We start from the raw sequence: 17021 nt of genomic DNA, 5'->3' as shown, positions 1-17021 counted from the left end.
ATATATTTATATTATAAGATATATCTATTATAAGATATTTCCTTAAAATTGTGATTCCAGAAATGTCTAGAACTGTATATTCTTCATAAAAAGCAAGCTGTTGAAGGGAGTTATTACATTTTTAGCATTTTCATTTTCAAGTTGAATTCTAATAAGTATTTAAAAAACTATAATAATCTATCATATTTTAAATAATTTTAAGAGCTCTTATGACCCCCTGGAAGTGTGATGAGCCCCCCTTTTTATGATATAATGTGCAAACACAATCGATGGTGAACTGGGACATTCTGGTCTTTGCATACACCCATCATACAATAGTATACGTGCTGATGATGAGAGAAAGTGATGGTTCTAGGACCTGGAGGACGCGGAGCGCCGCACTGCAAAGGGGAGTTCCTGCCATCAATCTGTTTACCAGGTCACATCTTAAGCACGACAACAACAGCGCGTATGCAATGTTTGGAGAGCAGTTTGGCTGCATTTACCATAGGCTCCTCCATTAAAAACAGACTTATTTCGGTCCGTCATAAACAATTAATTGCTAGTTTAGTTAATTACATCGATAAGTGAAAATGTTCCGACCGGTTCACTTTGTGTTGCTGCTGCTGAGCTCTGTTTTGGTGGACTGCTCATCTGTTGTTGAAGGTAAGATCCTATTACATTTTAGTGCTTTAACTTTCTAAGAACATTGGTTTGATTAGTTCTTGTAGTTTAATTGATTTGGAAAGGAGTTTTGATGGATGAAGTGGGTATATTTTCCCACCACCGTTGTTTTATTATGATTATTCCATAGCAGACACCATATATTATAAAATGTAATAAGATTAAATTAGAATATAGTTAATAATAAATCATAAAGCATGCTATTTGATATTAGAAAAACATAATTAATTCATATTTAATTCAAGTCTGAAACTATGATTTTAACCATCTTACTCTAAACTGAGCTGAACTGAATGAGTCTTCGAAATCACATGCAGTTCATTTCTTTTCTTTTCTCAGAGTGCATAACATCCAATGGAGAGGACTACAGGGGAATGCAACACAAGACATCCGTTGGAAACTTTTGTTTAAACTGGAATAAGTTAAACTTAAAGTTTAAAGACTCAAAGACAGGTAAAAAAATCTGCTGAACTTTTTTCAACATTTAATGATCTATTTGTTATTTTGGCACTTATTTACAGATTGCATTAGAGCAGTGCAATATGCAAACTGTCAATGTTGCAGATATAGATTTAGTAAGTCATAATTATGCATAACGTGGGCATGCTGCCCAGATGATATTACAAGCCTAACTCAAAAAGCTGAGCAATCACAATTCTCTAATCCAGATGAAGGTATTTTTTGAGATGTACATAGCCTATAGAACACACACCACAATATATAAACACAAAAAATAATTTACATTGAAAAACACAATACAAAAATTAGCGCTATTCACACTAGGAAGAATATAATAATAATAATAATTTTATATATATATATATATATATATATATATATATATATATATATATATATATATATATATATAATGGCCATGAATTATTCTATTTTGTTTTCTTTTTGATCACAGGTGTTGGAGAGCACAATTTCTGTCGCAACCCAGATGGTTCAGAGAAGCCCTGGTGCTATGTCTCCGGGTCCAATGGAGTTGCCAGAAAAGAAGCATGTGATATTAGGGCATGCCAAGGTAGCCATGTTCACTCTTAATTTACAAGATTACTTATTATATTTTTAAATGTTGCTTCAATTACAGTCCTTAGTACTGTATTTGAGAATAAGTAGAGGCATTTTTGCTAAGGGGTAGCTGACATCATGTCCATAGACATAGATTTGAGGTTACAGTTTAAATGAATATATACAGGAAAGTGATTTCTTGGACCTATTAGTGGTCACTATTTATTTATTTATTTTATAATTTTAACCAGTTCATTTTTAAATGGTCCTGTGGTGTGACAAATGAATTTCTTTCAAGAACAAATATTTCATGTAGTCTCTCAATTAATATGGATTAGCAAAAAGCTGTTCAAATAGTTTAAAGGCCTGTTCACACCAAACCCGTTTTTTTTTTGTTTTTTGTTTTTTTTCCCGTTTTTTTTTTCGGTGCGATTGTTTCGTTTTGAACGGGAACAATGGATTCCTATGGTGCTATTAATGCCAGGTCCATCAAATTGTCTGCCGACAATCCGTAGCCAGTGTCTTCTTTTATATTATTTTTTATATTATACATCCTATTTTATACTATACCAGTTATTCTTAATGTACATTATTCAATGTGTATTTATATATATGTACCTTGTGTTATATTATCCAGGCATTAATCCAGGCTTTATTAAAAACAAGTTGGGTTCGGGAGTCTGTTTGGAATATACTAGTAGCAAAATACATGTGCAAATAAATATGCAACAATGCCTTTGCTCATCTTACTCACATGAAAAACAGACTATATACTCCTCAAAATGTATCAACACCATGGAAAGAACATAATGAAACCAGTATATCAAGTTAAGTAAATAAATGCTTTAACAGCGTTCAATATATGAATCTCTAACAGCTAAAGGTAGGCAGGGGACTGGTATAAATTTTGAGGAACAGCAAAAGCACTGCCTACTGTACAGGGGTGAAATATTCTGACCTTCCGTCAGAAGTTCGTCCTGCAAAATTGTCACGGATTTGGTGTGAACAGGCCTTTGGTGTCTAGCATGCCACATATATCATAATGCAGGACATTTTTAAAGGAATAGTTCACCCAAAAATATTCTCATCATTTACTCACCCTCATGCCGTCCCAGATGTGTATGACTTTCTTCTGCAGAACACAAACAAAGATTTTTAGAAGAATTTGTCAGCTTTGTAGGTCCATGCAATTCAAGTGAATGAGTACCAAAGCTTGCAAAATTATATAAAGGCAGCATAAAAGTAATCTATAAGAATCCATGTCTTCTGAACAGATATGATAAGAGTGCATGAGAAACAGATCAATATATAAGTCCTTTTTACTATCAATCTCCACTTTTACTTTCACACTTCTTTTATTTTTATTTTTATTTTTGGCGATTCGCATTCTTCGTGGATATTGCCACCTTCTGGGCAGGTAGGAGAATTTATAGTAAAAAACGATTTAAATATTGATCTGTGTTTCTCACCCACACCTATTATATAGCTTCTGGAGATATAGATTGTACACTGGAGTGTAATGGATTACTTTTATGCTGACTTTGTGCTTTTTGGAGTTTCAACATTTTGGTACTCATTCACTTGCATTGTATGGACCTACAGATCTGAAATATTCTTCTAAAAATCTACGTTTGTGTTCAGCAGAAGAAAGAAAGTCATATACATCTGGGATGGCACAAGGGTGATTAAATCTTGGGTGAACTATCCCTTTAACACATTTTTGCCTTCACTGTTCCATTTAAATTGTCCTTTGGTGTGACAAATGATTTTTACAAGTACAAATGTTCCATGTAGTTGTTCAATTAATATGAATCAGCAAAATGCCGTTCAAATAGTTTTAGATGGAGTATAACATATATAGTCAAATATATAGCATAACGCAGAACATGTCAACTACCATATATTTTTAGTGTTTAACTTTTATCTTTAGTTTCTATAATTCTTTCCCATCCCCTTTTTGAAATTAAAATAAGGATCACACAAAAGTGTGAAAATAAGTGAGAAATAAAAATATAACTGGACACCAGAAACTAATGTGATGTTGATTAATGGAAGTGTTTTGTTTTTCAGTAACTCATGTCTTTCTCAGGCATTTCACAGTTGGGTCCTACTAACGTGCCACTCTGTTATCATAGACTCAGCAGGACACTTTTTTCCTAGAATTTGAAGGGAGCTGATCCAAAAATATTTATGTAATGCAGAAATGTGCGATTTTATTTTTCTTGTGAGAAAGGGAAATTGGTTTCAAGACAACATCCTCTATAAGGAGTAATCAAGGTTAGCTCCAAATATTTTAGTGCACTCTTTTCCCTTTAAGCATACTCTATACAGTGGTGTTGATCTATAATCTGAGTTTTTGCTTGTAGCTGTTCAATACTATTCAACTATTTAATACATCAGCTGTCTTTTATTTGATCCAAAAGCCCTGCTAGTTTATTGATAATAAACAATATAGCAATTTCTATGACATTTGACATTTAAGGACTTGTTTTCGATGGGGAAATCTTATTGAGAGCACTAGGCCAGTTGGTCAGATTTAATCTACATTGGCGTGGTTTCCTTAAAGAAACTTGCTTGGACTAGGAGCCAGATAAAATTAAACAATTACATGAATCTAGACTCGTGAGCCTTGAGGCTTTCACAGATGAGACAAAGGAACAAACAAGGAAACTTGTCTTGCAGCTGTTGAAGAGAAGGTGTAGGCCTCGCCCTCTTAGAATCTGATTGGCTGACAGGAACACGCTCACCGTGGTGACAGCCACTGATTGGGTGGCTGAACTGTGACCTATGGACTTTAACTCTGAGTGTGTAAACAACTTTTTCAGAGTAGAGCCTGGTTTAAAAAAAAAAAAAAAAAACACACATGGGTGCAGCACAGCAAGAAAAGCAAGTGTTATTGCTGTCAACTGTGAATTCTTTCTAAGGGACATTTGAAGCATGTCATGTGCACCTAATATTTCATTTAAACTAAAACAGACAGGCTTTATCCCATTACAACTGCCTCAAAAGTAAATGAATGGAAAAAGTACTAGTATTTGCCTGGTGTGTCTAGTGAAAGCTTCATTTACCATTTCCTAATGTCATTGTTTTCCAAAGAATGCTGTACTGAAGAACGTTTTCTAAAGTTTCCATTTTAGGTGGAGGGAAGTGTCTTTCCAGTGTGGATGAGAGGCATAAGTGTCGCAAACGTACCATACTATTTTTAAAACACACAGTAGTAGGGAATCTTTGGTTTATACTGCACAGGAAGCAGTACACTGGTATTCCTATGCTGGTACTGTGTTTTTGTATTGGCACTCTGAGGTTCTGTCTTGGTATTCAACTTGTTTACTCAAGTACTTGAAGAATTACACAATATTTGCACTATAGCCTTGGTAAGAGCTACTTATTAGGGATGAAATACAACAATAGAGTAATAGTATTTGTTTCTTGTGGCATTTATCCATGTAGCTTATCAGGTCTGACAGATATGACAGTGTCGAGTGAGTCTGGACTTGATTCTATTCATTGCTCAAGGCTTGACATTGAATCTAAGCTTGACAAGTTCTCACCTCAGAAAATAATTAAAGAAACAAAAGATACAAAATGAACAGTGCTGAACAAAACTTTTCACAACAAACCCAATTTACATTTTTTTATTCCAGTACACAAGACATTGATAGTAAAGGACACAGATAGTAAAGGACACAAATATGGGTTGAAAGAGCTCACTGCCAGACCACAGTAAAACCGTGTAGTATAATTGTGTGATACCAGTAAACTTGTTGTGTTGAGCTGCTTTACATTTGCAGTGCAGCTTGAGGCAATGAAGAAAAACAACAAGAGCTTTCATGGTATTTTAAATCTTGTCCATCCTGTCACCCTACAGACCAAAATTCCACAGAAGCCATGGTTCCAGAAGAGACTGAAGCCACTCCAGTCCCAACCCAGAGGATGATGGAGAACTTCGAACCTGCAAACTCCTTCCCCTCACAGGCTGAGGGTGCCGTGGTGCAGCCCGTAAAGAGAGTCCTACAGCCAGTCCGAGAAGGACCTAAAAAGAAGAAAGACCTTGGGACTCTTGGTAGGTCTTGAGATTGAGATTACCAAAATCTCAAACAAATTTCCAACGGCTTGCTTATCATAAATGCAAGATGTAACTGAGGAAGTCAGTTGGATGTTAGCAATATTGCGACTTCTTGATGTCAAACTTAAAGGTGCACTCATTAATTTTTTCTTCATTAAAAAAATTTAACTCCTAAAGACATGAGTTGTAATTTTGCAATATATGTAGGAAATCATGATCACTCACATTAAAATGAAGACTCCAGTCATATCAGTAACCTTATAAAAGCTGATTTATTCTAAATGGAGAGGGTCCGCATATGGGGGCTGCCATGTTAGAATCACGTGACCTGCCGAATACTACTCGCTTATTTTCAGTAACCGTCCTGTTATTTGACACTTTCACTCATTGATTTAAGTAATCATGGCTGACTGTGAATACTACAATTCTACAATGGCATCTGAAACTGAAAACTTTTGATTTTAAATGATATGCTACATCCAAGCCACTAGGTGTCAGTGTAAGTCCAAGATGACACAAAGACAAAAGTTTCTGTGTGCACCTTTAAATAATGTGGTCATGATGTGGTTTCCGAATGCTTAATGTGATTTTGCCAATGTTCCTGGAGCAACATTCGTATCAACCAATCAGACATTAGGGTTAGAATTATGCTTAGGTTTAGGGCTGATTTCTGATTTTTTAAGGGCAGTTTATTGTTAATTTAGGTAAAGATAAAGTTGTCAACGCATCATACACTGGGGGCATGGTTTAACATGGAGGAAAACAAATTCTGGTTACCGTAGTTAACCATTCAGAATCAGAATCAAAATCAGCTTTATTGCCAAGTATGCTTACACATACAAGGAATTTGTCATGGTGACAGGAGCTTCCAGTGTACAACAATACAAAAACAATACAAAAACAGCAGCAAGACATAGATAATAATAATTAAACAAAAATAGTTATACACATACGTACATACACACAGACACACACATACATACATACACACATACGTAGTGCAATCTAATACAAATCTGTTATCTGTTATGATTTTTTTCCAGAGGAATGAAATGGCAGAAGAGAGTGGATGTGTTGGATAAATATAAAAAAGACTAAACTGTGTATTGCCCATAGTTATTGCTCAATGGGGCAATTTAACTGTTCATGAGATGGATAGCCTGAGGGAAAAATCTGTTCCTGTGCCTGACGGTTCTGGTGGTCAGAGCTCTGAAGCGTCGGCCAGAAGGCAACAGTTCAAAAAGGTAGTGGGCAGGGTGAGTGGGGTCCAGAGTGATTTTTCCAGCCTTTTTCCTCACTCTGGAAGTGTATAGTTCTTGAAGGGGGGGCAGGGGCAACCAATAATCCTCTCAGCAGTCCGAATTGTCCTTTGTAGTCTTCTGATATCTGAATTCGTAGCTGAACCAAACCAGACAGTTATTGAAGTGCAGAAGACAGATTCAATGACCGCTGAGTAGAACTGTATCAGCAGCGCCTGTGGCAGGTTGAACTTCCTCAACTGGTGAAGGAAGTACAATCTCTGCTGGGCCTTTTTCACAATGGAGTCAATGTGTGTCTCCCACTTCAGGTCCTGTGAGATGGTAGTGCCCAGGAACCTGAATGACTCCACTGCTGCCACAGTGCTGTTTAGAATGGTAAAGGGGGTCAGTGTTGGGGTGTTCCTCCTAAAGTCCACAATCATCTCCACCGTTTTGAGCGTGTTCAGCTCAAGGTTGTTTTGACTGCACCAGACAGCCAGCTGTTCAACCTACCTTCTGTATGCAGACTCATTGTCATCTCGGATGAGGCCGATGACAGTGGTGTCGTCTGCAAACTTCAGGAGCTTGACAGAGGCGTCCTTGGCGATGCTGTCATTGGTGTAGAGGGAGAAGAGTAGTGGGGACACATCCCTGGGGGGCACCAGTGCTGATTGTACAGGTGCTGGAAGTGAGTTTCCCCTGTCTCACAAGCTGCTGCCTGTCTGTCAGAAAGCTGGTAATCCACTGACAGATAGATATGGGAACAGAGAGTTGGTGTAATTTATTCTGGAGTATAGCTGGGATGATGGTGTTGAAAGCTGAACTGAAGTCCACAAAAAGGATCCTTGCATATGTCCCTGGTCTGTCCAGATGTTGCAGGATATGATGCAATCCCATGTTGACTGCATCATCCACAGACCTGTTTGCTCAATAAGCAAATTGAAGGGGATCTAGAAAGGGTCCAGTGATGTTCTTCAGGTGGGCCAACACCAGTCTCCCAAATGATTTCATGACCACAGACGTCAGGGCGACAGGTCTGTAGTCATTAAGTCCTGTGATTTTTGGTTTCTTTGGGACAGGAATAATGATTGAGCGTTTGAAGCAGCATGGGACTTCACACTGCTCCAGTGATCTATTGAAGGTTTGTGTGAAGATGGGGGCCAGCTGGTTAACACAGGATCGAAGACACGCTGGTGAGACGCCATCTGGGCCTGAAGCTTTCCTCGTCTTTTGTTTCCGAAAGACGCGGCTCACATCATCTTCACAGATCTTAAGTGCAGATTGAGTAGCAAGAGGAGGGGGGTTGCAGGAGGTGTTGGTGTTTGTGTGAAGTGAAGTGAAGGTCAGAGTGGGTGTGGGGTATGAGATTGGGCCTTTCAAATCTGCAGTAGAACACATTCAGGTCGTCATTCAGTTGTTGGTCCACCACAGTGTTGGGGGTAGAGTCCTGTAATTTGTGAGTTGTTTCATGCCACTCCACACTGATGCAGGGTCGTTAGCTGAAAACTTGTTTTTCAGCTTCTCAGAGTATCTTCTTTTAGCCACTCTGATTTCCTTGTTCAGTGTGTTCCTGGCCTGATTGTACAAGACTTTATCCCCACCCCTGTAAGCATCCTCTTTGGCCTGACGAAGCTGACTGAGCTCTGCTGTAAACCATGGTTTGTCATTGTTGTATGTTAAATAAGTTCTAGTAGGAATGCACATATCCTCACAGAAACTGATATATGATGTAACAGTATCTGTGAGCTCGTCCAGGTCTGTGGCTGCAGCCTCAGAAACACTCCAATCCATGCAATCGAAGCAGGCTTGTAGTTCCCGTTCTGCTTCACTGGTCCATCTCTTTACAGTCCTTACTACTGGCTTGGTTGATTTTAATTTCTGCCTGTAGGTTGGAAGAAGATGAACCAGACAGTGATCAGAGAGTTCCAAAGCTGCTCTAGGGACAGAGCGATATGCATCCTTTATTGTTGTGTAGCAATGATCCAGTATGTTCCTGTCTCTAGTGGGGCATGTAAATGTGCTGTTTGATCAGCCAGCTGTTGCAGTGCCACATTCAAACACGCGTTTGGCGCGATATACACATTCACCAGAATAAACGAGGAAAACTCCCGCGGCGAGTAGAAAGGCTTACAGTTAATAAAGAGTGCTTCCAAATTAGGACAGCACATCCTCTTTAACGTTGTTACATCTGTACACCAACTTTCATTGATGTAAAGCATGTTCCACCGCCTCTCATTTTCCCCGTTAAATCCGCGATGCGATCCGCTCTGAACAGCTGGAAGCCCAGCAGATGTAACGCGCTGTCCGGAATGGCTTCACTCAGCCAGGTTTCTGTGAAGCACAAGGCAGCAGAGGTTGAAAAGTCCTTGTTTGTGCGGGTGAGGAAATGTAGTTCGTCTGTTTTGTTAGGAAGAGAGCAGAGATTCGCAAGATGAATGCTCGGCAGCGTTGTTGGAAGCCTCTGGTAAAACTGACCATCCACGGCGATATCATGATGTATATCAATGGGGAAAAGTTCATATCAAAGTTCATATCAATGGGGAAAGTTTAGAGAATTAACTATTTTTAGATTAAAAAAAATGTGGAACTGAATTTGTTTTCAAAACAAAAATTTTTGCCAGCTAACTGAATAAAGGAAGCCAAAAGAAAACAAGCAGTTTAGCAATAGATAGAGACTTATGTGAAATCTCACATATAAATTTCATTTTCCAGATAGATGTGTGGAATCTACAAATTGGTAGCTATGGTAACTGGGATTTGTTTTCCCCCATGTGGGTAGGGCCTCCTCCGACTCCATTTATAGGGTTCGGCCTATGTTAATTAGATAGGAATGTTGTTCCATGACCAACAAAAGATGTTGATCCAGTAATACGTACAACCAGAGACTGTTTAGCTCAAGCAAGACCACTTGTATTAAAATGAATGGGAGAAATTTTAACAGCCAATATGGCGGGTGTTAAAAAGGAAGTACCGTATAATAGGTAAAACTTAAGTTTGGGAGACCCTGTTCAAGTAGATAGAAGCTGTACTTTCACGCCGCTGGTATCCTTAAAAAATAGCTGCCATGGAGTTTTCCCAAGATGGCCACCAAGTGGACTGACTTGCCTTGAAAGGGACTTTGGTCCTGTTTAACAAATTTAAAATCACCCTTTTCAAGCATTTTCAGTAGGTTTGGATAGTACCTTCAAGATGTTGATATACTATATCCAGAAGAACTAAGAAGTTCATGCTTATATTTCTTATTTTGTATCATGCAAGGTTATGTTCTTGCTGTACTCATGATGGCCATCATCATCCTCCTCGGAGGCGGCATCACAATGGGATACTTCTACAAACGGTGAGTACAACCTGAAACGCACTGACCCATCACAGTTTGAGAGAATAGACAATGAATGTAATTAACAGGGCAGGACAACAGACAAAATACAGGCAGTTCTTTAGTTCTTCAGAAAAAACTCGAAGGAAAGAGATGTTTGGCCAATATAGCTTCATAAACTTTGTTTCAATTCATTATAGATCTAGTTTCTCTTTGCTGGTGACCACAGTGTTGTTTGGGTAAGAGTTTGCAGACAGTTGGCACTTACTGGATTTTATCTAGCTCAGAAGTGCTATCTATGGAACAAAGGAAAAACAATGAGCGTGTTTACATGCACGTTCTTACACCGATTATACTTAAAAAGCTGACAATGTGTGTGGTCTTGTAAACGCATTAAACGTATTTCCTTTATCAGTTTAAGGTCACAAAGCGCTTAAGAATAAACCATTCAACAATCAAGATTTTCGGCCATTACCCCGATTTTGCATTGCATGTAAACAGCTTTACCGGTGTTCTTACAGGCTTATTTAATGAACGTAAGTGTTGTGCACATGACTTCACAGATTGACATCAAAAGCAGAGAAAACTCCATTATTTCAACTCTCATGTTAAAACATTTTTCTTGCTTTATCTGATGTTTTTAGAAGCTGATTTTTGGGAGGGCATATTGGTGTGCATGTAAACAGGCTCAATGTCATTGTACATGCTTTCAAGGGAACAAAAAATCACAGATGAAAAGGCTATGCACTATCTGGCAACACACCCTTAAAACACCACAATCTGTGCCACTTTAATGCCATTAGACACATCAGAGAGAGAGAGTGAGAAATAGAGAGAGAGAGAGAGAGAGAGATGGTGGGTATGTTTACTTATTTGAGGTTTCTTGCCTCTCTACTTATAGGAGGTTGTTTGGAAGTGGGTGTTGAGTTTGGGGAGGAACTGAGAGAATCTGAAAGCTGACATCTAGCGTTATCAATTGTTAATGCATGTCTAATAACTGATATAACCAAAACCCCATGGTGCTGATGTAATAGGAAGCCATCAAATTGAAGATTTAATTCTAATCTGATTTAAGGTCTAACACTTGAGGCATTTCTCCTCTATTTTGAACAAGTTTGGCAGGCCAGCTAGTTGCCTTGTACTTGTTTGTCTGATTAGGTGTGTCTGATTGTAAGTCATTGTTTTCCTTGCGATTAATTGGCTCAATATTAATATCCATCCATTCATCCATCCATCCATCCATCCATCCATCAGCAGAGAAAGATTGCAGAAGAATATTTTCCAATTCTGCATGTTTAAAGCTCTGATTGAGTGGTTTGGATTGCTTGAAATCTGGTAACCCTGAGCACGTAAAAGCTTGTGGATGCTTTTTAGGTCCTACTGCAAAATGATGGATTTGAATAGCATTTAAAAATAAAACGTTTTCAGGATAAATGACCTGTGGATCCAGCCCATGGGCCATTGTTTGCCCATGTCTATATTAACTGTTAAAGAAGGCTTTGCTCAGATCTGGTAAGGTAGAGCTCACTGCAGAAACACAGGCACTGGAAGTGCTGGGTAAGGTTTCAATAGGAGTAGGAGGATTGCATAACCTGCCGCAGATCTGTGTGCTGCCTGAAAGAAAGAGAGAGAAAGAGAGTGAGAGAGAGATGGAGTGGAATGAAGGAATCTAGGAAGATGATATCAAAGGAAAGACTGAAGTTAACAGGTTGCAGTTGAGCAATATGATATATGTCCAGTATTCACAGGACCGGTTCCAGAACAAAATCACTGAGGGTGCTTCTGAAAATAGTGGGGGTGCTCTGTATAAAGTGGAGATGTATCGTATTTAAAAAAAATAATAATTATATATTAAATCGTGTTTAAATTCTACTAAAACAACACAACAGTTCTTCATGTACAAAACATTATTGCTTTTTTTTTTCTCACATAAGGGAACCTTAGAGCACCCTCAATAGCAGACCAGGGCAAACTACTGCCCGCGGGTCGTATAATTTGCTTAGCACCCTCAAGCACCCCCATAGAACCTTAGAGCACCCTCAATAGCAGACCAGGGCAAACTACTGCCCGCGGGTCGTATAATTTGCTTAGCACCCTCAAGCACCCCCATAGAACCTTAGAGCACCCTCAATTGCAGACCAGGGCAAACTACTGCCCGTGGGTCGAATAATTTGCTTAGCACCCTCAAGCACCCCCGTAGAACCGGGCCTGAGTATTCAGCTCCCATTTTTCAGTCTCGACCACTTCTAGTAATCAGTAAAGGAAAGTTATCATTGAGATCCATCCTTTGCTTAGCAGTGAATGACAAATCAGAGCTTGCTCTCACTCTTTACAGAAGCACATTCATATCTTGCAGCTAAAAATAGGCGATACAGAAGCCAAATCAGTCTGTAGCTCCTCACTGTTAAATATCACAGTCTAGCTCGAACGGACTTGCACTGGATGGGTGTTATTTAATCTTGTGAATATTCAGAGGAAATGAAGTGGAACTTCTGCATCATAAGTCATTAATTGTTGTGGATTATGTAATTCAGAATGGTTCTTTAAAGAATTACTTCTGAAAACTATCTTTTGTGTATCAGAAAGTTGTAGGTCATTGACAAATGATAAAAATGAGATTTTTTTTAAAAACTAGTTTAAACCACTTGTATCAGGTTTGTTGAAATGTAATCAGTGTTTTTTTATGTGGGGTTCATATATTTTTGGGGAATAAATTATACACTTTGTCCTTTAAAATTTTTTATTTAATGACTCTAAAAATGTCACGTGGTGTAACCATCAAGTAAAAGGTATTAAAATACTTAATTGCATCTTAAATACATGAATGTACACCACTTAATCATTAATTTTCAAATCATCAAAATTTTTCGAGGTAAATTATTTTATTTTTTATTTTTATAAATTTTCCCAGGGTTACTTTATATGACCTGAACAAAATGTGCCTTTTAATAAAAATGTCAAAATATCTGATTTTCTTTTTTTACTGTACATATAGTCATGATGGTCAAAAGGGGTCCTCTGTTTTTTTTTTTTTTTTTTGTGACATGACAACAAAATGGCAATCTACACATTGGTTACACCACATGACTTTGATTTGGTGGACATAAATTCAAATCGTTTTTAAATATTACTAAAAACATGTTTGTTTTTTACCACTGAGCTACCCAGGTCCCCTCTAAAAACATTTTTTAAAGAAATAATAATAAAAGATTATTCTGCACTACTCATGGCAACATTTCATGGCTTATTTCAACAGTTTCAGCTTTTAAAAATCCTTTTATTTTTATTTTTTTATTTTTTTTAACCATCTCTGGACGGGTACACCACATCACAATTCCCAGAAAAAAAAATATCAAAATGATTTTTTAACACAGTAATTGAAAATATGTTCATCTATTTAAGTAATTGTTTTGTGCAACTTTTTGTGTTTTGTGTAATTTTAATTAACTTAATAGATCCGGATAAAAAAATGAGCATCACGTCACTGACCCTTGTAATAATGTGCAGTGGGGTCCAAATGTCTTAAACCACATTGAAAATCTGGGCTTTTTGTAATTTAAATCTAAAATAAAAAAGCAGTTTTTGGATTTTGAAAATATAAAAACAAAAGTTGATTTTTAAATGTTTAAGATTTTGCCCTATTTCTAGGCCACTACTCAAATGTAAGCAAATTCAAGGCATTGACATGTTAATTCCTTTGTACAAAAGGTTAGATTTACTTGCTTGCATTATAGCACATAAGATGCTTGTAACGTGGTTCTTAAGATGGGCAGGAGGCGGCGGGAACCAGCTGAACAGTCAACATAAACTTTAATAACAAACTGAACACAAACATAAAATAAACTGCAAAACAAACATAGACACACACACACAGCTTCGTGCGTCTCTCTCTCTCTCTCTCTCTCTCCTGAACTGGCGTCTCCGGCTCGTCCTTATCCCCCTCCCGGCTGATTAGGACGATTCAGTGCCGGGCGTGCGTCTTCACGACCTTCCTCCTCGTCACAATGCTCTTTGGAACATTCTCAAGATCATCAGTTTTTTTTTTTTTTTTTTTGCAAACTTGTGAATGCCATGCCAACTTAAATAAATGCACCAAATACTGAGAAATTATTAAACTTATGTACATTTTTCATATCAACATTCCACTCAATGTTACTTGGATAATTATTTTTCCAATATAATATTACATTAGAAAATAATGCAAAAGAGAAAAAATTTTAATAGTGGTTTCAGACTTTTGCACTCCAGTGTATTACTTGATAATTTGATGAAACTCAAACTTGACTGTGTAGATATAAATAAAAATCTGTATGTCATAACTGTTGTTGAGGTTCTACTGAAACACTATGTATGTTTTTGTGGTCTGTTCTGCAGGGGTCGTGACCTTAAGAAACAGCATGACCAGCGCGTTTATGAGCGCGAGATGCATCGCATCACTCTTCCTCTCTCCGCCTTTGCCAATCCTACCTGTGAGATTGTTGATGAAAACACCATTGTCATCACAGCTGAACTTAACAACCAGACCCCCACTCAGGAGCCCGCTGAGGGGGCCGACCCTCTTATGGGGTCTGCGGGGACTCCCGGAGCCTGAGAGAGGAACAGGATGAGCGCCTGGACAGGCTTAGTTAAGACATGACTATGTTGGACTACAGAACCTCAGAGGACCAAACCCCACATCCACTTGCTTCTGCCTGTCATCTCTATTCTCTGTGCCCTGCCTTTACAGCACAGTTTCACGGTAAAAGTAGAGCATGTGCTGGAAAACTGGAAAGGGTTTGAAAAGGTGGTTTTGTATAAATATGCATGTCAGGGATTCTCATTTTCCTTGCAATTAAATTTAGAGTACATTGCACATCATTACAGGGGATGAATACTCCCTGCTTGTTAAATTCCAGTGAGAGGGCAACACTGACAATGACAAACATGTATCCTTTTATGAAGTGACCATGGATTAGATCATCTAAAGATATATTGTTTTGAAAGAGGAGACAATCCATTCTTGGTTCCTAATGCAGTTGAAACTGAGAAAAGTGTTAGACACTGATGCTCCACAGCTGTGCTTTTCACTGAATAAGGAGCGGTACTAGAGCTAATTTGAAAGTGCTATCCAAGAAATTAATATTCAACAATTAGTCAGATCATGTGACCTGGGTTGCTAGAACTGTCTATGCTAGGTGAAGGTTTTTGACTTCAAATGAAGAGGAAAGCAAATACAAAAAACAGCTTTCTGGAGATGTTGCCTTACTTTTGAATGTATTGCTTTTGGTTCATGAGAAGTGAGTATTGAAAACTGAATGAGCGCTATTGTTTTTAAGGAAGGAAATAAGGAGACCTCAGCTGACCAATCAGAAAGGGTCTGACCGGGGGGTGAGCGTGTTTACATGCACAACAATAAGCTTCTAACAACCACAAATCAGTTTAATCCAAGATTCTGCAAAAAAACTGCGTTTACATGACATTTAAAATCATTGGTTTATCCTGCTTTTGATGTTAAAACGTTAACGGACATGTGCACAACAGTTGCGTACATTGGATAAGTTGTTTGCATGTGGAGCGAAATCAGGGTAATGGGCCAAAATCTTCCCGTGTCGATCGGTTTATGCAGTAAATGTATGTCATTGAGCCTGTTTACATGCACACCAATGCGTTGATAACTCACAAAAATCAGCTTATTAAATAAATCTGGCAAAGCAAGAAAAACACAATTACATGAGATTTGAAATAATTGAGCTATTCTCTGCTTTTGTCGTCAATCCGTGAAGAGATGTGCGCACAACAATTAATAGGTTCATAAGACGGTAAGAACGCAGGTAAAGGTGTTCACATGAAATCTGGGAAATGGGCAAAAATCTACCCATGTCAACTGGTTTATTCTTATGACCTTAAACCGATAAAGGAAAGCCGTTTAATGGGTTTACAGAACCACACACGTTGTCGTCTTAAGCATAATCGGTATAAGAACATGCATGTAAACGCACTCTGTAAATTAAGACCATTCTATATGGTTAGAAACAATGTACTTTGAAACATAATAAAATGGTCCAATTGTTCAGCTGAGAAATATTAATCACCTTATTCACAGCAGCGCCATCTTTGATTTTTGACGGGAATGACAAACCAGGCTGTGAGGGATAGACAAACAGTCTCTTCATTGGGTTTTACAGTTGTTTGAAGTGTTTTTGGTTCGTTCCGCTGATGAAACATTGAAAAATAGCTTAAGAAAGTCCAGTAGACAAAAAAAAAAAAAAAAAAAAAAAAAAAACTCAAGACAACATGAGTTGCGGAACATTAGATGTGATCTAGGAGCTTTATACAGCGTCATTGAAGACTTCTATCCCTCACTGCTTCGTTAGATGCCGCTACTGTGAATATGGTCTATAGGGGTTGCGTTTTATTCCATTAAAGCAATAGTTGCAAATGAGTTTGTCAAGATTTCTCAAGGACTGCAAGAGAGAGTGCAAGACAAGGTATTAAATTACTGTACTAAAGGTGGAGTAAACAATCCGATTTATATTTTTCCACCTGATAAAAAAAGGTTTCATTTTACATTTTGTAGAGTTGTATTTTTGATTTAGTTTAGTCTCTGATGTATGCATTTTTTTCCCTGTGATACACTGGACTGTACAACTTCTCATAGTTTCAAAAGATCTTAATTGCATTATGTTTGGCAGTTGTTGTTTTTTTTTTACTGCTGTGAAATATAATCCGTTTGAAGTATATT

At 37.9% G+C, this 17021-nt stretch overlaps 1 protein-coding gene across 1 annotated transcript; it reads left to right on the top strand.

Annotated features, from left to right (window-relative positions):
- Positions 1-401: 401 nt before the first annotated feature.
- LOC127419851 (phosphoinositide-3-kinase-interacting protein 1-like) lies at positions 402-17017 on the top strand. Its single transcript, XM_051661624.1, has 6 exons — positions 402-645; positions 1003-1116; positions 1577-1693; positions 5549-5743; positions 10243-10321; positions 14675-17017. Exons 1-6 carry the CDS (start codon positions 573-575, stop codon positions 14889-14891), a joined length of 795 nt encoding a protein of 264 aa, XP_051517584.1. The 5' UTR covers positions 402-572; the 3' UTR covers positions 14892-17017.
- The last annotated feature ends 4 nt before the right edge of the window (positions 17018-17021 follow it).

The sequence above is a fragment of the Myxocyprinus asiaticus genome, chromosome 3 (genome assembly GCF_019703515.2).
Source record: "Myxocyprinus asiaticus isolate MX2 ecotype Aquarium Trade chromosome 3, UBuf_Myxa_2, whole genome shotgun sequence".
In the NCBI taxonomy this organism is placed as follows: Eukaryota; Metazoa; Chordata; class Actinopteri; order Cypriniformes; family Catostomidae; genus Myxocyprinus; species Myxocyprinus asiaticus.
Note: the sequence above shows the minus strand (reverse complement) of the source record. Positions and strands in the feature narration are given on the sequence as shown.

Bases quoted from the DNA above. Each gene is read 5' to 3' on its own strand.
- LOC127419851 (XM_051661624.1), top strand. From the start codon at position 573: ATGTTCCGACCGGTTCACTTTGTGTTGCTGCTGCTGAGCTCTGTTTTG. The intron at 646-1,002 runs GTAAGATCCTAT...TTCTTTTCTCAG, and splicing joins CTGCTCATCTGTTGTTGAAG to AGTGCATAACATCCAATGGA. The intron at 1,117-1,576 runs GTAAAAAAATCT...TTTTGATCACAG, and splicing joins GTTTAAAGACTCAAAGACAG to GTGTTGGAGAGCACAATTTC.